This window comes from Perissodus microlepis, chromosome 15, assembly GCF_051167445.1.
Source record: "Perissodus microlepis isolate ML-2025 ecotype Zambia chromosome 15, ASM5116744v1, whole genome shotgun sequence".
Taxonomy (NCBI): Eukaryota; Metazoa; Chordata; class Actinopteri; order Cichliformes; family Cichlidae; genus Perissodus; species Perissodus microlepis.
This window is the reverse complement of record NC_140475.1, coordinates 15,462,695-15,487,204: the sequence shown is the minus strand read 5'-3', so window position 1 is coordinate 15,487,204 and position 24,510 is coordinate 15,462,695. Positions and strand designations below refer to the sequence as shown.

Below are 24,510 nucleotides of genomic sequence, written 5' to 3'. Positions count from 1 at the left end.
TATACTGCACAAGCTACAGGTAGTGACGTTGTGCTAAGCTAATTTTGCCATTTTGCAGGGCATTTTTATTCTGTTACTTTATGTTTATCTTTTATATTCCTGCATATATTTACAAATCCAACAACCCTGTGAACTGAAACATGTTGATACAAAAGCTTTATGAAATGCTGGGTTTGCAAAGAAAATACTTTTACTATGGTTAGACTCCTTAACTCAGTTGAATGCTCGCCCTTTCAGGCGTACAGCTGAACACACTCATTTCACTGTGAGCACTAAAGAAGCAGGAAAGACAAAGATGGAGCCTGATGATTCAAGACGTTGTGAGGAGCAGGATTTTGAATTTAATTCTGGATTTAACAGGGAGCCAATATAGGAGAAATTCACACACCTGGTTCAAATTTTGCATTCAATTATACAGTATATAGACTTAATGTTCCTCTCCTGGTATCTAAATGACTCCAGCTCTATCTTTTTATGCTATGAAAATGCCTGTAAGCAGTGCAATCTGGATGAGGGTCATTTTAATAAAATTTAATTTAATTTATTTTTATTTAGAAAGAGGGACAATACATATTAATGAACATTTTAACAAATGTAAATATGCCAGATTATAGGCTTGGGCTCATTTCCATCTGCAGACCCTCTGGCAGGTTGGTGTTACAGATAAATTAGTAAAAACATGCAGAGACACTATTCACAGATCATGTGACAAGGACAAAGACAGTGATCACATCATATTAGAACAAACAATGACAAGAAGAGTGGACAACAGAGGACAATATAGATAACAGTAAAGAAAACACATCAATTATATTGCACAAACCCCAGTATTACACATGCCCCGACTGTCCTGATATTGCACTGACCCATTACACTAATAGTTGTTTCCCTTTTTGTAAATACACTCTCTTTTTCACGTCCAATATAAAGCATGATTAGTTAAACATGATCATATATTTGTGTGTCCCTCAGCCACCCTTTTAAGTTACTCTTAAAGATAGGGAGACTTGTACTTTCCCTCACTGACAGTGGAAGAGTATTCCAGAAGCTCACTCCCTGATATGACAGAGCATTCTGTGAAAAGGTGGTCCATCTAAATTCAGAATCACCTCTAACAGTGGCTCGAGTCAATCGAGACCCAGCAATGCTGCTAGACTTTTGTTTAATAAAATCACTCATTGGTGGAGGCGCTAGACTATGTATAACTTTGTATATTAGACAGGCAGATTTAAACAATTTGAAATTAGTAAAATTTAGAAACTTATATTTATCTAAAATTTGACAATGGTGAAATTAAAAAGGTTTCTTGTCTAATATTTTCAATGCTCTTTTGTAGCATACTTCGACTGGTCCAATAGCAGCAAACCTCGTATAGGACCAACTTGTAATACAGTATTCAATATGAGCCAATATCATAGAGTGCAGGAATGTAATCGCTGCTGTGTCTGTTAATGATGTGTGGATATGTCTAAAGTTCTGTATATTAACATTTACAGTTTTCACTACTTTTTAATGTGTTTTTTAAAGCAGCGGTCCCCAACCCCCGGGCCTCGGACCGGTACCGGTCCGTGAGTCGTTTGGTACCGGGCCGCGAGAGTTGAGGCTCAGGTGTGAAATGTATGGTTTTCAGGGTTTTAATCGGTTTTCAGCGTTATTTTGTTATCGTTTTTATCGTTAACTTGGTTTTCCTGGGTCTTTTCACGTGCCTTATGAATAAATCTTCATTTTTTCGGTACTGGTACTAGTTTTATTTTGTTGTATATATCCGCGACACCTTAAAGGCCAGTCCGTGAAAATATTGTCGGGCATAAACCGGTCCGTGGCGCAAAAAAGGTTGGGTACCGCTGTTTTAAAGGATAATTTTGAGTCTAGTAGCACTCCCAAATACTTAAATTCCTCAACATTAATTAGTTCTTGTGCACCCAAGCGAACTTTTACTGCAGCCACAGTTGTTTTAGGTTTACTAAAAAACATTGACACGGTCTTTTTAATGTTAAGGCACAGGCATGAGTCATTCAGCCATTTTTAAAATAATGTAATGCCAATGAAAGCTGATGGGCTGCATCATCAGCAGTTTTGGCTTGTGTAAAAATTACGGTATCATCAGTAAGTAAGTAAGTAAGTAAGTTTATTTATTAAGCGCTTTTCATAGACAGGTAGTCACAAAGCGCTGCACACAGAGATTAAAATAAACAGTACGATAAATAGCAAAATGCACAATATACACAATATAGAGTTTAAATGTAAATTAAAAATATAAAAATGTAAAAAGCATTGGTCAACAGAAAGCTTGTTTAAACAGTAAAGTTTTTAACTGTTTTTTAAAGGATTCCACAGAGTCAACCAAACGTAGTTGTAGAGGTAGACTGTTCCACAGCCTTGGTGCCACAGACTGAAAGGCTCTGTCCCCTTTCGTCTTCAGACGTGTTCTGGGAGCAACCAACAAACTCTGAGTCTGTGAGCGGAGACAGCGAGCAGTAGTGTATTTTGTGAGAAGCTTGGATAAATAATCTGGGGCTTGGCCATTTAGTGCTCTGTACGTTAAAACAATAATTTTAAAACGAATTCTAAAATCTATTGGGAGCCAATGTAAAGAACATAAAATAGGAGTGATGTGAGCTCGCTTGCTAGAGCGAGTTAGTAGTCTGGCTGCTGCGTTTTGTATAGCTTGGAGGCGAGAAAGAGATGATTTATCCAAGCTGGTAAACAGGGAATTACAATAATCTAAACGCGATGACACAAATGCATGGACAATTTTTTCCAGTTCAGCTAAGGAGACCATATGTCGCAATTTAGAAATATTCCTTAAATGAAAGAAACAGGAACGAGACAGAGATTTTACGTGTGAGTCAAGGCCCAGAGAAGAGTCAAGTATTACTCCAAGATTTCGAATATTTGGCTTAGCAGAAGAACAGAAAGGGACAAGAACCTGACTGATTTTAGAATATAGATCAGGAGGAGCTATGATCATGGTCTCTGTCTTGTTCATGTTTAAAACAAGGTAATTGTTAGAAAGCCAGTCAGAAACCTGAGTTAAGCACTGGACTAGGGTGGACAGCCTATCCAGCTGATGAGGCTTAAAGGACATATACAGCTGAATGTCATCGGCATAGAAATGATAAGACAGGTCACTAAAAGACTGAATAATGCCAGCTAGAGGAAGCATATAAAAAGAAAATAATAATGGACCCAATACTGAACCCTGTGGAACCCCGCAGGTTAGGGCAGCAGTGTTAGAGGAGAACCTATCAGTCCTAACAGAAAAAGTCCTGTCTGATAAGTAGGAAGAAAACCAGTCTAAGGCAGTTCCAGATACACCAGCCAGAACCTTCAGCCTGTTGAGTAGGATTTTGTGGTCGATGGTGTCAAAGGCAGCGCTAAGATCAAGCAAAATGATCACGGAACAATTTCCTGCATCAGATGCCATTAGTAGATCATTATAGACCCTTAAGAGAGCGGTCTCCGTAGAGTGCTGCTTTTGAAAGCCAGACTGAAAAGGGTCAAAAATCTGCCGTCGGCATAGTAAGGACCTGAACTGATTTTCTACAATCTTTTCTAATAATTTACTTATAAATGGCAATCTTGAAATAGGACGATAACTACTAGGGGAGGTAGGATCTAAATTCTGTTTTTTTAACAGAGGGGTTACCTCAGCATGTTTAAAATAGGACGGAACACAGCCTTGCCTCAGTGAATTGTTGATGATGAATAGTAATGTGGGACCAATGCTGGTGAGAGTCCCAGACAGGACAGAGGGAGGTAATATATCTAAGGAGCATGATGAGGATTTCATTTTACCTATTACTGCAATTAAGTCACTGAGTGTGATTGGAGAAAAAGAAGTAAATGACCCGGGACAACAAGGGGCATCTTCATAAGGGGAGGCACTTGAAAAGATTTTGGATCTCAAGTCCATCACCTTATTTACAAAGTAATTGAGGAAAGTGCTACAGTCTTCGTCAGAAAGTAACACAGCATGCTGAGTTGGAGGAGAAACAATACTATTGATAGTATCAAATAGAATTCTTGGGTTATTTTTATGACGATTTATGAGCTTATTGAAGTAAGAGGATCTGGCCTCTTTAACTGACTCATTATATAAGTGAAGAAGTTCTTTGAAGTGTTCCCGATGGACAACCAGCCCAGTGGACTTCCAGAGACGCTCTGCTTTTCGACAGGAGCGTCGAAGACCATGGGTTTGATTATTTAACCATGGTGTGCAGGAACTAACAGTGCAATGACTAGTTTTGAAAGGAGCAACCTGATTAAGAATGGCAAGACAGTGTTCATTAAAAGAATTAATAAGGATGTCAACCTCGTCAGAAGAAGGTTTAAAATTAAAAAGAGAAGAAAACTTTAAAATGACAGAGTCATCAATAAAGCGCCTGCGCCTAATAAAACTTTGAGGAAGCATATATAATCATGTCCACATTTTGCACACATTGGGCAAGTCATTTAATTAAAGTGAAAATAACAGGGGGCCTAGAATTGAACCCTGAGGGACACCTTGCATACAGTAAAGATAGGGTGACTTACTATTCTTTATTTGTATGCATTGTTTTCTATCGGATAGATAAGACTGTATCCATTTAATGGTGTGATTACTAAAGTTAAATGTTTACAGCTAGATGGAGAGATTGTGGGGAGCTATGATAAGGATGAAAAGCGGCAAACCTGTGGAGGTATCGAGATGTCTGAGAGAGAAGGCAGTGGAGGAATCTGAACTTTTCTCTGATTGTTTATGTTTTCTATCCGCTTTTCTCTGTTTTTGTCCTTAAATTGTATTAATGCATCTTTCAGCACATGGTGTGAAGTCATAATATTTGTCTCAGATGTGAAAGGGGACTGTCCAAAGTGATTAGAGAAAATAAGTCGCTTTCCCCTGGGAGAAACTCTTCATCATAGTTTATTCATGTCTTTTATTGAGAAAATTCCATCAAAGAAAAGAAAAAGATGTGATTTCCATAAACAAATCCAATAAATAATGTTTATCTATGTGATATAGACATACTATACTTTATCAATATGTTCCAGTTCACCTTCTTAGTTTTTCCATGTGTGCAACATTTGCCCAATTGAGCGCTTTCTGAGATGCAGCCAGAAATGAGTGATCTTCAAAGTTACTCCAGTTCACCCTGAGAGTAGCATGATAATGAATAACAGTATGAAAATACTGATAAGCTGAGCAACTTCAATATATAAATCTAAACCACAAATGTCAAATTGCTGCTGGGTGCTATGAAAAGGTTAGAGGGACCACCAGAGCCAGTGGGATTTCTTCTCTAGAGAATATTTGCATATTTATACAAAGTTAATGCTTTACTTGTTGGACAAAAAACTGCTAGAAGATTTAAAAACACTAAATTCAACTCTGTTTTAAACAAATGAATCAAACCGCACTCAAATACTGAAGCATTTTTATTTCATCAATAAATAAAAATGGGTATGATGAGAGTGAAATGTACAAACTGTCAGGATTCATACATTTATTTAATTATAAATAGTTCAAAATTTCTGTGCAATACAAAGTAATTACAAATATTTCACACACCTGCTAGCACTTTTAAAGAACATTTTAATAGTAAAATTAAATATTTGAGAGATGGCTTCAAACCTAAATTCCATCATGAAGTCTTGTCCAGATTTCAGCTCACTGATTTGATTCTTGACACGATTTTAGACAACATTAAAAAGCTGTTCCTTTCATTTCAAGCTCTTTTCTCTCTGCCTTGCTTTTGCGCTGATGACCAAGGGACAGAATTATCCAACAGGCAGCAAAACCCACCACTAAACCTACAATTCCCACAAGAGGCACCCACACAGGGGTGGAGGAGGGACAGTTGAGCACAGGGGCTGTTAACGCAGAGCTGGAACTGTGGGTGGAGTCTGTAAATGGAGTAGGTGTGGTTCCTGATGGACTTGGAAGACTGTTGATCTTGGTGAAGATAAACGGACTGGCCTATGGGAAAGATAAAATGGTTAAAAGCTCAAGAGCTGTCTATATGTAAGAATTTCTGAACTTAGGAGAAACACTGGAAATAAAACTTAATTTTGGGCGACATTGTGGAATAATCCACTATATTTTTAAAATTGTTTGACATATTGTGAAATATTTTCTCCTATTCATCTTCACATGTCCATATTGACATGATAGCGTCACACAGTTGCTGAAGATTTGTCGACTGCACGTCCATGTTAAAAAAAATCTCATTACACCACATCCCCAAGATGTTCTTTTGGATTGAAATCTGCTGACTGGAGGCATTTGAGTACAGTAAACTCATTATCATGGTAAAGAAAACAAAAAACAACTTGAGATTATTTGAGCTCTGTCACATGGCACACTGTCCTGCTGGAAACAGCCATCAGAAGATGATTATACTGTTGTTATAAAAAAAAAAAAAATGGACATTGCTGTGAGGCTGTTTACACCAAGTTGTCCAGTTTTGGTGAATCAGTGGAAGTTGTAGCCTCAGTTTCCTGGTCTTAGCTGACAGGTGTGGCCGCTATATTTATATGTATATATATTTATAATATTTTTTTTGCTTTTTTTATACTTTTGGTATTTTTTTAAATAAAAAAAACTCTTTTTGAAATCATAGATTGTAAGTGGAATTAAATCAACTAATTATTAAATAGTTGTAGCAACATGATTAGTAGAATTTCTCTAAAATCTTCCTAAATACCTCAGAAGGACAGTGAATTTTGGAGCGGTCATATGTGAAGTTGTTGTAGGCCTGCTTTCTCCCTATAGGCTCTAACTGTAAGAAAGAAAAAAAAGAGTTGAAATCTTTAAAATGGCAAGCCAAAAGAAAAGTTTGCATGAAGTTAATACTTTTTACTGAGTTAAAAGTTTGCATAGAGTATACCACCCTGCTTCAGTTTGGTTCATTATTTCCCGCAGCTCACCATGTTATTCCACAGACCAATGGCCATCTCAGCATGTGCTCGCTCACTGATGTGGAAACAGTCTACAGAGAAGAAACTTGTATCTGGCTCACCCTCCTGGTGAAAAAAATGAAAAAAGTACCAATATGGGTGCATTTGATAATTCGTGTTTGGTTTGTTTCTCAGATACTCACTCCAATTTTAGGGATGAAGGAATTACGTAAAAATGGCTGAAGTACGACAGCAAAGTCTTCTTTTCCGTCATAGAGATCTCCAGATACAAGATACTGGAGCTCAGCCTAAAGAAATATAACAGAAAGGATTTTTTTTAAATAAAGAAGTTATTGAAATGATTTTAAAACAAACTGCTTCCCGACCTGGTACTCGTGATTGATTCGTTTCATCTCCTCAAGCTCTGGAGACTTTTCTGATGGGTTGATAACACAGGGACAGCTGGTCCTGGAAAAAAATTATTTTATTATTGTGTTTTATTGTCCTTAGAAGGAATAACATTATCAGCTGACCAATTGAAATATGGTAATACAGTCGACGCAAACATCATCTCCGAACAATCTCATCTGTAAAACAAAGGAACATTTATTTGTTCACATTTGAAAAGGTGATTTACATGACATATGTAAAATCCCTGTTTCATTCTATGAAAAGGTCAGAAAAGACACGCACTACAAAACCAACCTCTGGATTAGTGAGCAGCCCAGAGTGTTCCTCGTAACTGATTTCAACAGATTTATCTGCATGATCTCCACAACATTAACCAACAACCTCGGTACCTAAAGATACATGGAGAGAAATGTAACTTAGTTAAACTCATGATAACAGTATAGTTCACTATTTTAAATATAACCTACCTCTTTGTAAAGCATATCCAAGCTGATCTTAAGATTATGGCTGTAGTTCTTGGGCGATAGATTATTCTACAGATGTCAAGTACATGTTGTGTTATTGTTCCATAGTGAACTGTTGTTTGTGTACAATGCAGTAATTTTGGGGAACACTTACTTGATCAAAGCAGTAATTGCAGAGGTCATTGCCTCCAATGAATATTGTCACAAGTTTCCAGTCCTTTTCAAAATTCACCTCCTGTGGGGCACATGTACCAAAACTGATTATCAAAAACAAACAAATTGCTAAATGTAACTCATTTTTAAATCTAACTCGGTTTTCATGTACCGTATCTTCTCTTATGGCCTTGATGAGAGCTTGGACTTGTGATGGGATATCTCTGTGAACAAGTGAATACACAGACCGTTAACACGTTACAGAAAATGAAAGAGGGTTGGTGAAAGGTTTGTTTCACTGAGGTGTACATACGATGCCTTAACTCCAGGTTCAGCCATGTTGAAGTGCTTCTGCAATAACCCCTGACCTTTGGAAAAGCCTTTCAGAGAGGGGTTGAACTTCCTTAAGATGTCTGAGGAAATACAAATAAATGAGTAATGAGAATATGCAAGAGTGGTGTTCTCTTTGTACACAGTGGGGTAACCATTTAACTTGGATGTCGTTTGCTATCATGTAATTTTTATTATTAAGTTGTATTGCAATTTCAAATCAAAATCTTTAACAGCAAATCAGAAATTGTTTTAAAAAGTCAAATTCCTGTAACCATTCTTTTCAGGTTTTATATTTCTGAACGTTTTCAATAGTAAATCAGAGATTAGACATATGTATAACAGAAAGAATTATCTAAAGACTTTAAATACCCCATGAATCCATGTTGTAGAAACAGCTATTTCAGTCCCATAAAGTAACTGGTTTTTGCCCAACGAGTGGCATAAACTCACTTGGTAGTGTTGTGACTGTGTCCAGAGTATCATCACCTCCAATGCTTTAAGATATACATGAAAAAAGCCAATCAGCAGTACACTGGTTTATAACAGTCAGCATCCTCTATAATGAGAAAATATCATACCTCCATGATACTCCTTTATACTTTGTATTGAGCTCAATAATGTTCTTTGCTTTAGCACCAGTGCCTGTCTATGAAAACAAATATACCACACAGCAGTTTAAAGATGCAGAAAGTTTGTTTTTCTGCTTAAAAAGGGGGAATAATTATGTTATTGTACTTACTGTCACAGAGTCTCCTAGTGCTGCCACCACCTTAATGTCTGCTGGCCTCAGCTTGTGGACTACCAGAGGTGGAAAGGGTACTCAAAATTTGTACTTAAGTACAAGTACTGTTACATTGGTTAAATTGTACTCAATTACAAGTAAAAGTACTGGTGTTAAAAAATACTTGAGTAAAAATACAAAGTACTCTTCTCAAAAACTACTCAGAGTATTAATTACTTTTTACTGATGGATGTTTTATTATGTCGTCAATAACGGGCATTTGGTTCATTTCACCAGTATAAAATATCTATGTTCAAAGCACATTTCTCAGATGAACAAGGTATAGAAAGGTCATTTGTTTTGTAAATAAATGTTTTGTAAATAAATGTAAATATAAAGCAGGAATTTATATCTACTAGAAGGAGAAAAGGAAAAACTGAAAAAACAATGCTCAGGCATGCAGCATAGGATTGATTAAAATGCTGAGAAAGAACACAGAGCTCAAGGAACTTAATAATAACTTGGAGTGCAAGAACAATGGCATGCTCAGGGAAAACACAGAGCTCGAAAAACTTAGTAAGAAATTGAAGTGCAAAAACAATGAAATGCAGGTTCAAGAGCAAGAACTAGAGAAAACACATGATGACCTGCAGTGTACGCTTCAAGAAATCCAGAGCAGAAATCACGACTTAGAAGACATGTACAACAAAGTACAACAGAGGAATACAGACATGTACAAGGCAAAGCTATTACAGGAGGCATCTAAAGATCTGAAGGAAAAGCTTGAAGAAAAACAAGCAAAATTAGAAGAACTGGAGAAAAAATGCAAGAAACTTGAGGAGGAAATGGCAGTAACAATCAAAGAACTGAAAACCCTCATCCTACAGAAAAAAGAGCTCCAGGAACAGTGCCTGCAAAAGAAGGCAAAAAAAGAAGAAATGCTTCTGTTTTTTCTGGAGGAGGGACCCTCCTGCTTCTTCACTTGATCACTCCTTTAAAGGGAGTTTTTCCTAACCACTGTTGCCTTGTGCTTGCTCAGAGGGGATTGTTGGGAGTTTCTCTCCTCCTTTCTCTTTCCTCCTTTATATCCCTTTCTTTTCACCTCCCCTCTTCTCCCTTTCTCTCCTACCACCTCTCCATCACTCCCCATTTTTTCTTTCTCCCCTCCCTTCCTCATCATTTTTCTTTTCTTTGTTCACCCTCCCTTAACTTATTCTTAACTAACAATAAATATAATCAACCATATTTTTACTTGTGTCAAATCAATGTCTTCATTTAAGAATAATTCATCTTAAGAACAAAAACAACAAATGTGTGATAGCTGTGTGTGTTGATGGAGCGACACATTTATGTCTTACATTTTAGTGGGTCTGTTATTGTTGGGTCTTTACAATACAATATAAAGCACCTTGAGGCAACTGTTATGGTGATTTGACACTATATAAATAAAATTGAATTAAATTGAATTTTAGTTTAGTCTTATAAGTTATCATAGTTTTAGTTCTTGCAAAGTTTGGTACTTTAGCTTAAAGTTTTTGGCTTTTAAGTTCCCTGGTTCCAAAATCTATCCAGCTTTTTGGAATTGGGATTGCATTAAGTGGATGATAGTGGACACGTCTTGTGTGTGTATCTGTGTGTATGTGGGTGTCCATCTTACCTGAAGTTGGCACAGTGTCAGATGGTGCAATATTTACACAGGAAAAGTCACTTCCCCAGTTCTGAAAGAATTGCAAATACCAAAAATATTTTAATCAGTCCTCATTAATTAGAACATTTAGCTTTTGTGAAGCATCAGTACAATAACATTTCTTAAAAACAATATTTGTGTCTTTTAACCTTTAAAAATGGAAAGTCTGTCCAAGCATTGCACTGGTTTCTATCTAATGCTTACCCAAAGAAAATAAGCAGACATTAATTAGATTTTAGTGGTTTTCTATCATTGGGGCTAAGATCTGGAGAATCACTGCTTTATTCGGCCTTGAAGCAAGCATTTGTAAATGAGGGAAATACACGTACACAACAAAAGTGCATAAAGCTTGTAACAATAATAAGAGATACTAGCTGAATTATAGAAATAATTAAAAACAAGGAGGATACTGGGAACCAATTCCAAAATATCCACATGTCTAACCCAAGCCCCTGGCACAAGACAAACCATCATAAGCCCTCGGGCTGCTCATTACTGGCATCTATTTTAGTTATTTAGATAAGTATTAAGCAGTTCTGAGCTTCCTCTGAGACCCAACAGACTCTGGTGCATGACTCCTTCAAAAAAGCCCAAACCCTAAAAAAAGGGAGTCTGTTTACTAGGGTTTAAACAATCTTATAGCTTTAATGTTGTGTGTAATTTGAATGTGTGCTTTGAGACAAGCCCTGGCATTTATGACAATCACAAGCTTTGTATGTTGACCAAAAGATGAGCTTTAGGTCAAGCAGTCGAAATGATCTTCCAGGGTGAGGAGCTCAGTCATTCAAAAAGAGCTCAGAGCAGAGCCTACTATTTCAGTCCACACCACTACACATCAAAAGGAGGCATATGAGTTCATTCAGGCAACTGACCATGCCTCCTTTAAGCCTCCAAGGGGAGTGGTTTTGGGTATGTCCTGCCAGGAGAAGGCCCCAGGGGAGAACCAGAACACACAGGAGAGATAATGTCTCTTGGCTAGCTTGGGAACAGCTAACACCTGAATGAGGTAGACGAGGTAGCTAGGGGGAGAGAGGTCTGTACACCTCTGCTTAGACTTCTGTCCTAGTAACTTTAACCCAGATAAATGACAGAAGATGGGTGGTTCAAAAGCTCTGATTGACACTTGGTAGGTTGATAATAGGTAGGTTGCTAATTTTAATGGCCCATTCAGGTCTTTGGCTCTTAAACAATAAAATATTTTAATCGTGATAGAAGTTGCTGGTTTTCTTTTTTGGATAAAGACCTTAAAAACCTGGAAGTTAGATACTCACTGTATTAGGCTGAGGTGTTGGGGAGGGACTGGAATAGATGTAATTGCTGTTGTTGTAGGTCCGAATATAAGGTGAAGTCTGGGGATAAAAAGAACTTAAATTAAATGTGATGTATAGTGATTACAAAGAGATGTGTATCTATAGAGGCTAGAGTCTAGACAAAGAAACCACAACATTTGTAATCTAAGCTAAGTTTGAATAGCAATTTTTCCAACGAGGATTTACAAAGACATGTTGACTTTTCTCCTACCTTACTTGGGCATTTCAGGCCAGTGGATACAGAAAAGTCCTGTAAAGAAGTCTTGTTGCCCAGTGGCTCCAACTTTGAGAGTAAAGAAAAAAATTGTGATTTGTGCACACAGCATGTTAAGCATAATGATTAGAGCAAATAAGCTTTATAGTGTTTATAATCATGTTAGGATAATGTTCAGTACCAATAAGTCAGTGGAAGTTTAACAGTCTGTTAAATAGTCAAGATTACGTCTAACAGATACAGTTTTGTTAGTCGGTATAAATTCTTATATCCTTATGTCTCAAGGGTACAGAAAATATATATTATTCTTTATAAGCTCAGCTACTCATACTAGTAATGTAGTTTCATCAGCTGATATTTACAGTGTTCCTGCCTTTTACACATAGCATCAGTAGCTATAATGGCATTGTTGAGGGAGCACATAGTGGTTTTTACCCACCACTAAGTACTTTGAAAGCCTGTAATTCAGAAAATTTCCATAGTACTAGTTCCATTAGATATAATACAGTTATTATATAATGTTCTGATTCTGGGTGGGGGGTGAAACACTGTTGTTTTCCATGCAGTGACCCACTTATTAATATTTTCATGAAGCAGAACAACATCCCCAACAGTCATTAATAATGCAGTCAACAGCAAAATGGCATGTGTGCAAAATATTGTAACAGCCTCTTTTTGTTTACGAAAGAAGGTAAGTGCTGCTGTTTGTGATGGCTGATCCCACTGAGGCTCTTCAGTGGCACAGGCAGAGATGTCAAAAGAAAGAAAAAAATCCTTGCTGATGTGGCACAATTAGAAGCACATGAAACAGCTGAAGTGTGGCAACTACATCTTTATTGGTGCTTGACAAACACCTATTCAGTCAGAATCAAATACTCATGTCATATTATGTTGCTTTTGTAGTAATAAAAGTATCAAATAGCAAAAATATATACGGGTCAGAATAAGTGTTTTACAAAAAGAGTCCCTTTTGTTTGCCATATATTTACCATGTTGTTCCATAGGGAGCGAGCCATCATGGTCTGGGCCTTCTGGCTGACGTGGAAGCAGTCAGCACTAAAAAAAGAGCGATCAGGGCGGCCATCCTGAGAAAAAGGCACAATAAATATGTAAATGTTAAGATTTTTGGACTACTTGCATCGGTCAGAATATAACTACTGTGTAGATATCTGATCAGGACCAGCAAATCTTTCAAAATACAAAAACAAACAAACAAAACAAACAAAAGAAAGAATTTGCAGTATTTTCTTTTTTAAAAAATGTCAATAAAGCTGTTTTTGTAAGAACTTAGGATTTAACATTGACCTTAATCATTAAGGGAGTAATTTGTCATTTTGAGAAATATGCTTTTAAAATACACAGTCTGAACTGTTTCAAGGAGCACTCCACTCTAAAATGATAAAGATCACATAAAGACACGATCATTATACAGATTAAATCAAACCACTGAAACCAGACAGAATAGAGTGACCTTTAGAGGTGGATTTTTAACTTTGGAATAGTATCAATCAATCAATCAATCAATCAATCACATAGTATGTTTCTGTTTATTCGTGGTTAAGGATTTGTTGTCTCATGTATAGTTTGAGTTCCATGTGTTATTTTCTGTCTGCCTCTCAGTGTTGAGTTTGTGTCTTTGTGTAGTGATTTCGTGTTTCCTGTTTTATTGTGAAGGTCTGCGTCTCATGTGAGTGTATTCAGTTTTACCTCCCTTGTCTCGTCTCCTTAATTACTTCCAGCTGTGTCCCCCACCTGTGTGTAATCTCCCTGTGTTTCTCTGAGTGTATTTAAGTCGTGTCTTCTGTTGTAGTCACTGGTCCGTCTGTGTGTTCTCCCTGCTGTCCATCGTCCGTCATGTTCGTGTTCTGGTTCGTGTTTTGTAGTTTAGTTGTTCTCAGTTTAGATAGTCTGCAGTCCCGTTTGCCGTTTTTCTATTTTGTACTTTATTTTCAATAAACCCCCTTCACACCTTTACAAGTGCCTGCGATTGGATCCTCCTTTATTATCTCCACATGGCTCACCCCACTTGCCGTGACACAAACAATTTCTCACAAGAATTTCTACAGAAATTCAATAGTCCTTTCTCTTGTTAGCTAGTATTTAAAATTTCACATCTTTTGTTGATGATTTAAGGTAATCAAAATTAGACCTTATGCTTTGCAGAATAATTTACAGAATTGCTTGAACAGATTCTGTGGAAGCCATTGATTCAGTGGTTTTATTGTGGAATAACGACAAAATCCTTGTGCACTGCTGCAGGGGCCATGTTGTTACATACTGGATAAGGTGAACTGTGGATAAACACCCGTAAATCCTGTGCTCTGTGCTTTATTACTGACCGGCAGCCTGGGGAAAATGATGTCTCTGAAAAAAGGCTGGATAACCACAGTGAAGTCTGAGCGAGTGTCATACCGGCCGGACTCCACGAGTTCATGTAGCGCTCGCTGAAATATAGAGAAAGCAATGACGATCAATGGGGACTGACTTTAGGGCTCCTTTTTTAATGAGATTTCCTTTTTCTGGACTTTTCTACCTGATAGCTTCTGTTGAGGTCTTCCAACATTTGAAGAGCCTCAGAGTTGGACTTTGGCAAAATAACGCAAGGACACATAATCCTGGAGAGATAACAAGGGGTTGCACAACAGTTTAAGATTATTTATGAAATGATAACTGTGGACGATAAAAAGAGCAACTGAGCAATGCATTACCTACATATTTTTTTTAATATCTCATAATACAAAAAAGTGATACTCACTTCACCAGCCAGGTTGGGCATTTAAGTGAGGGATCTTTGTGCATTTCTCTTAGTTGTGTTATCTGCAGAGGCTCTACTAAGTTCACCAGAGCCCGAGGCACCTATCAGACATTAGCTAAGTTAATACTAATGCTAACACTGACCAGGACCAGCATACATACTGCATCTATATAAATGTGACAGCCTGCCTGATGATTTTACCTCCTTGTGAAGATAATCCAGGCTTTCTCGGACATTGCGAACATAATTTTCTGTAGAGTAACGTAGCTGCAAACCAAGATATAACATTTTCGGGTTTGGTGACCGTTTTGGCTCTTTAAAAATGACCTATGAGTTCTTACTACATGCCAGTACTTACAGAGTTGTAGCAGTGCTCACACAGGTCATTTCCTCCAATGAAAAAGGTAATCACCTTCCAGTCTGATTCAAAGTTGATCCTCTGCAACATGCACAAATGTGAAGATAGATAGATAGATAGATAGATAGATAGATCTATTGATGAGTTGGTAAGTAAAAATATTGTTAAAGATCAAATATCTTTAAACATACAGAATCATTCTTCATTCTTTCCACCAGAGCACGCACTTGGGTTGGTACATGACTAAAAACACAGTAAAAGACAGTTAAAGAGTCATTTTATCGAAGTTGAACCATTAACATCAACAAAACTTTTAAACAGCAAAAACAACAGCTGTACTCATTCAGTATAGAAAAACATATTCTACAAGCTGATCACTCATGTATCACCTGTAACAAATCTCTTGGCAGGTATTTGTGCTAAAAGGACTCACTGGCTTTTTGCTCCTGCCACAGCCTGGTTAAGGAATGCTTGAGGTGTGTCCTGCTGGCCCGTGCCAACAGAGTAGCCCGTCAGGTTTTGGCTGAAATATTTCAAGATGTCTGTAATAACAATAATAATGAACAACAATGAATAGTAATAACAATCAAGGATAAAAAAAAAATTCACACGTAATGTTGAGCAATGTGTTTGGTTATCTAAATGACTCACTGGGCAGAGTGGTGACGCTAGTCAGGTTTTCATCTCCACCAATGCTGGGAAATAAACATGAAGTTAAATACATGAATGATGTGACACACTAGCCCAGGAAGTTTAATAGTAGTGTTTCGCTGCAACATTATGGGATACCTGAAGAGTCCTGACTCACCTCCAGGATAAACCTCTGTATTGACGCAAGACATCCAGGATATCAGATGGCCTGGATGCAATGCCATTGCCTGCCTGAAAAACAGCAGGTTTTAGAAAGTTTTAGGATCAACTTATTCAATTCTAAATAATGAGAAGATGATAAGAATGACTCACTGTCAACGAATCGCCAACAGCAGCAACAACTTTGACGTCTCCAGGTCTGAGTTTGTGGACTGCAAAAAACAGAAGAAATGGTCCGAATAATAAATAAAATTAATAAGACAAGTGTAGAATAATATTGTATTTAGAATACACATAAATACAAAAATATATAAAATTAAACTTCCTACAAATATTGTATAATAGTATCAATGTACTGGGAAGTACTATTAGGATGATTTGAAAGGGCAGATTTAAAGAACACTTTACATTTTACAGACTGAGGAAACCAAGACATCTCACAAAAAATAACAAAAACAAAGCTCCATCATAAAGCATCTTAGATTGTGACTTGAAGTTTGTACAGTGTCAGAGGCATTACTTTGTAGTTTTTAGTCCCATGTGCTAAAGTGGGGAATAAATGAATAACCTTCAATGTGTTATATAAAAAGCCAGATCTTGGATAAAATCTGTCTTACTTTTTGCTAATTTAAGGTCACCTTGTGGCGGACCACCAGGTGGCTCCACTCACACCCAAGTTGAAGGGAAGTGCTAGGGTGGAGATTTTGGCGCTTACCGTATGTGAAGTTCTGAGAGTCAGTTAATAAAGTTGCAGTGAGACACTGAGACCTCTCCTGTCGTTATTACATACCTCCACAACCTAAGTGCTCAAGAAAAGCCTTTAATGTCATCTTACCTGAAGTGGGTGTGGAAGGTGAGGGACTTAAGTCCTCACAGGGCATTTCTGTCCCTGTAAACTGAGCAGTCACAGAGCACAATCAGAAATTGACAGGAAGCGTCCAAAGCTGGTTCGGGTTGGCTGTAGACAATACTCACAGGCTCCAGGAGAGGAGAGATATTGCTGTGGTGATATGACGGAGAGTTTCCTTCTGTCCTCAGGTAGGGTCGTTCCTAAGGGAGGGAGACAGATAACTAAGGAGGAGGAATATGCTGCACAGAATCATCATCTGTAAATACAGTGTGTCTAATCTGATTACCATATATATAAGTGGGTTTTCTGTAAAATTACTCACCTTGCTTGGACATGGCAATGTGAAGATCTTACCATTGTCCTCTGTTTCATATTGGGCAACTGTGGCCTGCAGCTAAGAGACAAAAGGCTCATTGTTTTCATGTCTGGGATACCGAGAAGAGTAACTGGGTGTGAAAGTGCCAGTGCATTCGACTTTGAGAGTCCCAAGCCTCACCAGGTTTGTCCACATCTGCACCAACAGTTTATCTTTGTGCTGTAATGCTTCAGACTCAGTGAGATGCTTCCCTCTCTGTTAAAAGCAAGAAAGACAGACAATGTACAGTGCGTAAAAAATATCTTCAGTTCAGTTCAGGAAGATAAACACAGACATTTAATATCATCTACCGAGAAGACAAAGTCTTTGTACTCTTTGGGAGTCGATTTTCACAGATGCTGGGATGAGACACAAATCCCTTTGGGACTTAATCAGGAAGAGTATCCTGCATAAAAACGCCTGCTAAACCACTGTGCGAGCTACCTGCTGTGGTGATCCCTTGTGACGTAGCTTTTATATAATGCATACAAATAGACTACAACACTCGATTTAATATCACCCTGATGGGCCTTCTTGAAGCTCTTTAGTTTTACTACACTAACGCCCTATCACATCCCTTTAACCTTTCTGATTGGCTTCCCTTTATAAACAGAAGGTCTAAAGAGAAGGTGGGTGGGGCTTGTATATTCAGAAGCTAATGTTAAAGTGCTCCTCACAGATACACATCCACAAGCAAAAAGAAACTGTTAGAAAAGGAAGTTGACTTCATGTTCAATTTGACCAACTGCTGTTGCAAAGAAATGGATAAAGAAAAGTTAAATAGGTCACTGTTTAATAAATTTTTGCTCTCTCAAGCCTTTTAAATAGAAAGGTTGGGTGAATTTCTTCAATCACAATAAAAAATGTTCGGGTTTTGTTTTGCCCGGTAAAAATGTGTCAGCATAGGCTCTAGCATTTTTTTGATGACAGAAATGATCACAGTAAACTGCAGGTGTGACTAAGGCACTAATAAAGATTTGCAAAATGGTGAAATTGAAAGGATTTATAGGAGAATAAAAGGATGATATGATCTGAATTTAACTCACAGCAATAAATGATGGGTCTCTGATGAAAGGTGTATCCTGAAGGGTAACAGTGAAGTCTTTTCTGTCACTGTACCAGTGTTTCTGTACCAACAGCTCATCCAAAGATTCCTGGAAAAAGGGAGTTTAGGAACAACATTTATCAGCAAGAGGTTAGCTATACCCTCAAGCAAATCCAAACACTATTTGAACATGAAATAAGGACAAACCTGCAGAGACTGAGTCAGCACGGCTCTCAGGAGCCTGAGCTCCCCTTCACTGTTTGTTTCCAAACACTGGCATGATCTGTCAGTGAAACACATTTACTCATTAAAACTTAATATGGATCCTCCTGTTTAAAGGAAAACAATCTACCCCAACAGTGAATAATTAAAAAATGAAAATAAAACTATTAAAGGAAACAAGTAAACGGGTTAAGAACATAACATTCTCTAACTTGACAGCAGCGACATTTTGTATTGCCACGCTGACTTATCATCATGTCATCTAATTAATTTATTTTCCCGGGAAAAAAAATCTTAATTCCTTTTACATCTTCAACACATGCACGCCATCTGTTTTGATGTCATTCTCTAAAGGTCAGGGAAGAAAAAGTGAACTTACTTGCTCTGCATAGTGTCATGCTCTCCATCCCATAATGCAACGTTGACAATGGTCCGTTTGAGCTGTAGCACAGTGAAGTTAATAAAATTTTGCAAATTTTATGAACACATTGTAGGTAAAATCGCTTCCTGCGTATAATATGAAACATACCCGAGAATGCAGCAACTGCAGAGCCTTATCCACCTCTTTGACCACTGCCTCGATAATTGATGAGACCTGCAGTACAAACACAACAGACTCCATGAACTCTTAGTGACTTTAATGCTACTTTTTTTCAACAAGAGAGTCACCAGTACAGTCACTTGTTTGTTTGGTTGTCGGCTAATACTTTAATGTGTTATGTGAATCAAATTATAGGAAATGCTAAGTAGCCAAAAAACGCTATAGAAGGCAACCTTTGCAATAGCAACAGTGACAACATATCTACAGAACAAATTTTATCTGCATATATGAAGGAAAGTTGGGATAGTGCAAGTCTGAAACTGATAAGAATTGATAGCTTGGGCTCTGTAACTACAGTATTAAGGCAACAAAGTCTATAAAATATGAATAACAAGTGATTTGGACTCTGGGCATTGAGCTCTTAAAGATTAAGGAACCTCCGTAAGGTCTTTCACTGTTTACCTGCTGGTCCTCACAGGCACAAAACTGATCCAGCTGAACAAAGAGAAGCACCAACTTCCAGTCCCGATTCACATTGGGAGCCTGTTGGGGGGGAAGTCACTGCTGGTTACTTTTGAACTTTTACTTGAAATAATTTTAATTTGAACCTGTAAGAAACACCATCCACCGGTACATGTTTAGTCAATTGTATGACAAGTATGATCTTTAGATATTTTTCTCAGGGCACAGCAGGTTAAAACAACACCTGTTCAAACATATAGTTCTGCAAAATTTCCAGTTTTTAATAATTAAATCAATAATGAGAGAATATATTTTGTTTTCTGGTGTGTGTGTGTTTTTTTTTAACAAACACTGAATTATATATCTTTTTTCTGAGAAGGTTGGTTAGAATACTTTTATTGTGAATATTTAATATTTCCCTCATTTCCAAATAAGCTATATCTTCTTGATTCACCATGGAAAGCATAAAATCTAATTTTATCCTTAAGGTTGGAAAATGCAAGAATATACCTGACTGTTCTGTAGATAGAGGGACAGTTCCTTTGCCTGATCCACCAGAGTGCTACAAAAAAAAAATAACATGAAGGAGTTAAGCCACCATATGCAATCATAGCTTTTCCTCATGAGCCAAAAAGTACACGTTGTACCTGTGTTGTATAGGCTGAGGGGTGTAAAGGTTTGTTTCCTCTGAGAGGTGACTAATCAGTTCAGGATTGAACAGAAGCATCAGCTCTGGTTGAGAGAAGGTAACACAAGTTTAACATTAGCACTCATTTTTAACCTATTTTCACTCTTGAACTCATCTAGGGTAGCTTTGCATGATTCACAGTTCAAAATAAGCTCTAAAAGCAGAATTGTTTCTCCTGTACTGGGCCTTAATGCAGTAGATCACTTTGAAGTGGCTGTGTGTTAGTGCTAGATAAATCCATTTCTATTAAATTGAACTGAACTAGAGCTACAAGAGCTGAAACACTTTTTAAGCTCTTCTGCCTTTAAGCCAACTTCCTTTCTAAACGGCTGCCTCTCATAAACAGAAAGTTTGAACAACATGTGGGCTGAAAAATCTGTGCTCACAGCTAGAACTATGTGCCTTAGATGGGCATATTAGATAATATCTATGTATTAAAATATCATACAGGTCCAAGAGTAGAAAGATTGAAAAAGAGGCCAATATTTACTATCCTAAATCTCTTAAACGCAAGAGTTTACTGCTCACCTTCAATCACAGTACAGTATCTTTGTGTTTTATTCTGTGTGGCTGTTAAAACTAGTTTAGGTTTAAGCTTTCTGACTGCAGATTAATCATAAAAATTAATCTGCCCTGCCAAGTTGACGTAAACATGATAGCAGTGTTTTTGTAACAGTAACTATCACGTTGTGTCCATATCAGTGCTGTATAGATAAAGCACTATGTCCCATGGGAAGCCCAGAAAAACAACAGCAACTTTATTAGGTAAACATATAATGTCAGAAGCTGTTAAAGATATAGACTTACCTCTAAGTCTTGATACAACTGAGGACAGCTCAGTGCTGTAGAAAAGGACCAAAGTGTGAATTTAAAAGTTTGTGTAGGTTTTCACTGCGCTATCACAGCTGAACAGTAAACTGTGCTCACCTGCGCATGTGAAGTCCAATGGCGGAAAGCAGACCCACATCTGAGGGCCTAACAACATTAACTGAAAAAATTGCAAAAAATATAATGATGAACAGCTGATAAAAATTAGCCTAGTTACCAAATGTGGATAAAAGTATGAATGGTAAATGGCCTGTATTTGTATAGAGCTTTACTAGTCCCTAAGGACCCCAAAGCGCTTTACACAACCAGTCATCCACCCATTCACACACTGGTGATGGCAAGCTACATTGTAGCCTTGGCAATGTAGATGGCAAGCTACATTGTAGCTTGCCATCACCAGTCAGTGCGCTCTGTCAGTGCGCCTGGGGCGCACTGACAGAGGCAAGGCTGCCGGACACTGGTGCCACCGGGCCCTCTGACCACCACCAGCAGGCAATGGGTGAAGTGTCTTGCCCAAGGACACAACGACCGAGACCGTCCAAGCCGGGGCTCAAACCGGCAACCTTCCGATTACAAGGCGAACTCCCAACTCTTGAGCCACGATCGCCCCATGATGGTGTTACATTAGTGTGTGCAGCAATAGGTGGTGGGAAGTTGTTTTATTTATTTTGATCTCAGTTTTAAAAAGTTCATTTTGATATAAAGATGCTGGATTCAAAACTGTGATAACAGGAAAGTTTACTAAAACTATCAAATCTAGTAATCATGCTAAACGCTCTACTCAGACTTGATCATTACACCTACAAGAGCTGCTCATCGATCTCCCAGTGCAGTTTTTGTGTTGTTGTTGTTAATGCAAGAGGATGTTTAGGACTACAGTAATGAGTCAGCAGAGCTTTATGCACTATGTACCTCAGCACTCACCGACCCTGCTCTGTACCTTTGCATGGTCAGACACTTCATGGCTGAGTTGTAGTTGATCAGTATTATAGTGTCAGCTGTAGAGCTTTTTTCTCCTCGAAGGCTGTTCATAAAACCATATGATTGTCTAATTTACCAGTTGAAGGAGGCTCCTGCGAAGGGATCATCTGAGAGCACGGCAATCCGACTGCTAGAAAACACGAAGAGATAACAAATGATAAAAATGCTTCAAAGTACAGAAGTTCAAGGCCCTGCGGAGCATTTCTGGCAAAAGTATTACTCTTTATTCAATTGCAGACTTGGCTCAAATCCACTCTAGGTTGGAAAAGAGGAGCCGAACAAACACAAACATCTTCTTCCTCTATTTCTATCACTCTTACCAACTGGACAGTAATATACTGAATATTTTAATTTTACTTAAATGATTTTTTTAATAACTATAGTAACTATATAAATAACTATAGCAGCAAATATACATCAAAATCCAATAATTTAAACTAAACCTCCAAAATAAGCAAATAAATAGTACAAGTAGTAAGGTTAGTATTAACAGACTGAGTTAAAAATAGCTTATTTTAATATATCTCAGTGCACTGTCCTTCCACACCTGACTTCTGCAAAATTTACTTTAGGTAAATCATACATAATTCCTACATTTCATGCAGAACCTTTTCAAAATATATATTTATAATTTGTCAAATTGAAACAAAACAGCATCATAAAAAACATGAAACATGAGCATTAGATCGAGCTATAGTAACAGTGGAGACCTGATGTCCACGTGAGACCCAGCAGAGAGATCAGAAGCAGCTGCTGAAGCATCTTATTTTTTAATGTTGTTTTCATTTATCTTCTGTGTGGCTTTCTTTCCTTCCTGCTCTCTCAGCTTACAGTAAGCTGTCTTTCTCTGTTATCATCAGTTATACTTAGTCAGTTAATTATAGCTGTCATAAATCCTCATGCAGGGAAGGGACTATCCTATTTGTTCAAAGGACACAGCTTGAAGATGATATATGATATATGATGATATACTGACACTGATAAGCTCAAAGAAAGTAAGAAAGTAATGGGTTTGAATTTGCTTTTCTGTGTGGAGTATACCTGTGTGGGTTCCAAAGACATGCTTGTTAGGTTAACTAATGAATTTGTTGGCTGTAGGTGTGAGTGTGAATGGTTGCCTATCTCTATGTGTTGCACCTATGGCAGAGTGGCAGAAAGGAGAGGTCAGAGAATATGTCTGTGAAGGTTCTCAGTCATCCAGGTCATTGTAGTCTGAGGAGCTTGGAAAGAAAAGCATCTGGACTTCTTTAAGTTTCCTTGAAGATGTTTCCCCTCTCACCCAAAAAGCTTCTTCAGTTCTAAGAGCAATTGGTGGACAATCCCAGATAAGGCTTAAATACTGGGACTCTCCACCATTTGCTCTTAGAACTGAAGAAGCTTCTTGGATGAGAGGGGAAACATCTTTAAGGAAACTTAAAGAAGTCCAGATGCTTTTCTTTCCAAGCTCCTTAGACCAAGAGGTCAGAGAAGAATGTTCAGACTGCTTCAAGCTGATAGAAAAACAACAGCAACTGAAATAACCGCTCGTTACAACCAAGGTATGCAGAAGGGCATCTCTAAATCCACAATGCGTCCAACCTTGAAGCAGGTGAGCTCTAGCAGCAGAAGACCACACTGGATGCAGCTCGTCTTAACTAAGCAGACAGAATTGAGGCTATAGTTCACACAGGTTTACCAAAATTGGACAGCAGAAGATTGAAAAAAGCACTGTCTTATCTGATAGTCTGAGTCTCAGTTTCTGCTGTGAAATTCAGATGGTAGGGTCAGAATTTGGTATTAATTAAATGAAAGCGTGGATCCACCCTGCTTATATTAACTGTTCTGGTTGCTGTAATGGCGTAGGGGATATTTTCTTGAGACACTTTAGGATCCTTAGGACCAGCTGAACATTGTTTAAATGTTTAAGCCTGCCTGAGTATTGTTAGGGATTGTTGCAGCAGGATAATGCGCCATGTCACAAATGGGATCCACTGTCACCAGATCTCAAGCCAATAGAGCACCTATTGTTGACTTTTGTCAGAGTACCTATAAAGAAACCAACCAGTGACCTCCTAGCAACCACCAATCAATAGGGAAAAATGTTTATTCCTCAACACCAACCACCACCAAATTAAAAACATGAGTTTATTATTGGCTGTTGGAGGTCACAGTAATTGGGGTTGTCAGGGAGTCACTCACCAGTCTCTCAGACAGTGTAGTTAAAGTATAATTTGATGCTAAAACTTTAGTACTAGTACTATGACTTTATTTATTTATATTTGTTTCACCACTGTATCAGAAGATAAAATGCATTCGATCTATTTGTATTTTGTAATAGAGAGAAAGCAAAACAAAATGAGGCTGTTAAATTTAAAGACCTAAATTTAGATTTAAAGACTGAGGAGATTGGATTTGTCGGAGAAAAGAAGCAACTTCAGAAGTAATGCATAAAGTTTCGGAGCCT

The 24,510-nt window shown here is 37.8% G+C and overlaps 1 protein-coding gene across 1 annotated transcript; it reads right to left on the bottom strand.

Annotated features, from left to right (window-relative positions):
- Window positions 1–5,451: 5,451 nt before the first annotated feature.
- LOC146371949 (phospholipase B1, membrane-associated-like) lies at window positions 5,452–22,829 on the bottom strand. The gene is made up of 42 exons (XM_084953387.1): window positions 22,778–22,829; window positions 22,144–22,197; window positions 21,186–21,246; window positions 21,066–21,100; window positions 20,218–20,302; window positions 20,081–20,132; window positions 19,571–19,651; window positions 19,097–19,162; window positions 18,947–19,008; window positions 18,553–18,628; window positions 18,347–18,454; window positions 17,442–17,516; window positions 17,268–17,339; window positions 17,071–17,145; window positions 16,931–16,991; window positions 16,249–16,307; window positions 16,094–16,167; window positions 15,937–15,980; window positions 15,719–15,827; window positions 15,477–15,528; window positions 15,286–15,366; window positions 15,129–15,194; window positions 14,928–15,028; window positions 14,706–14,787; window positions 14,512–14,616; window positions 13,162–13,257; window positions 12,170–12,241; window positions 11,920–11,997; window positions 10,619–10,679; window positions 8,980–9,038; window positions 8,819–8,886; window positions 8,691–8,734; window positions 8,221–8,320; window positions 8,080–8,131; window positions 7,909–7,989; window positions 7,758–7,823; window positions 7,585–7,679; window positions 7,266–7,347; window positions 7,083–7,187; window positions 6,910–7,005; window positions 6,687–6,761; window positions 5,452–5,959 (listed from the first exon to the last, which is right to left on the bottom strand). Exons 1-42 carry the CDS (start codon window positions 22,827–22,829, stop codon window positions 5,687–5,689), a joined length of 3,291 nt encoding a protein of 1,096 aa, XP_084809513.1. The 3' UTR covers window positions 5,452–5,686.
- Window positions 22,830–24,510: the final 1,681 nt, after the last annotated feature.

Excerpts from the sequence above, each read along its gene's own strand:
- LOC146371949 (XM_084953387.1), bottom strand. The coding sequence starts at position 22,829 with ATGCTTCAGCAGCTGCTTCTGATCTCTCTGCTGGGTCTCACGTGGACA. Across the intron at positions 7,990-8,079 it reads AGGCCATAAGAGAAGATACG|GAGGTGAATTTTGAAAAGGA; the intron begins GTACATGAAAAC and ends TGTGCCCCACAG. Across the intron at positions 7,006-7,082 it reads CCTTCATCCCTAAAATTGGA|GAGGGTGAGCCAGATACAAG; the intron begins GTGAGTATCTGA and ends TTTTTTCACCAG.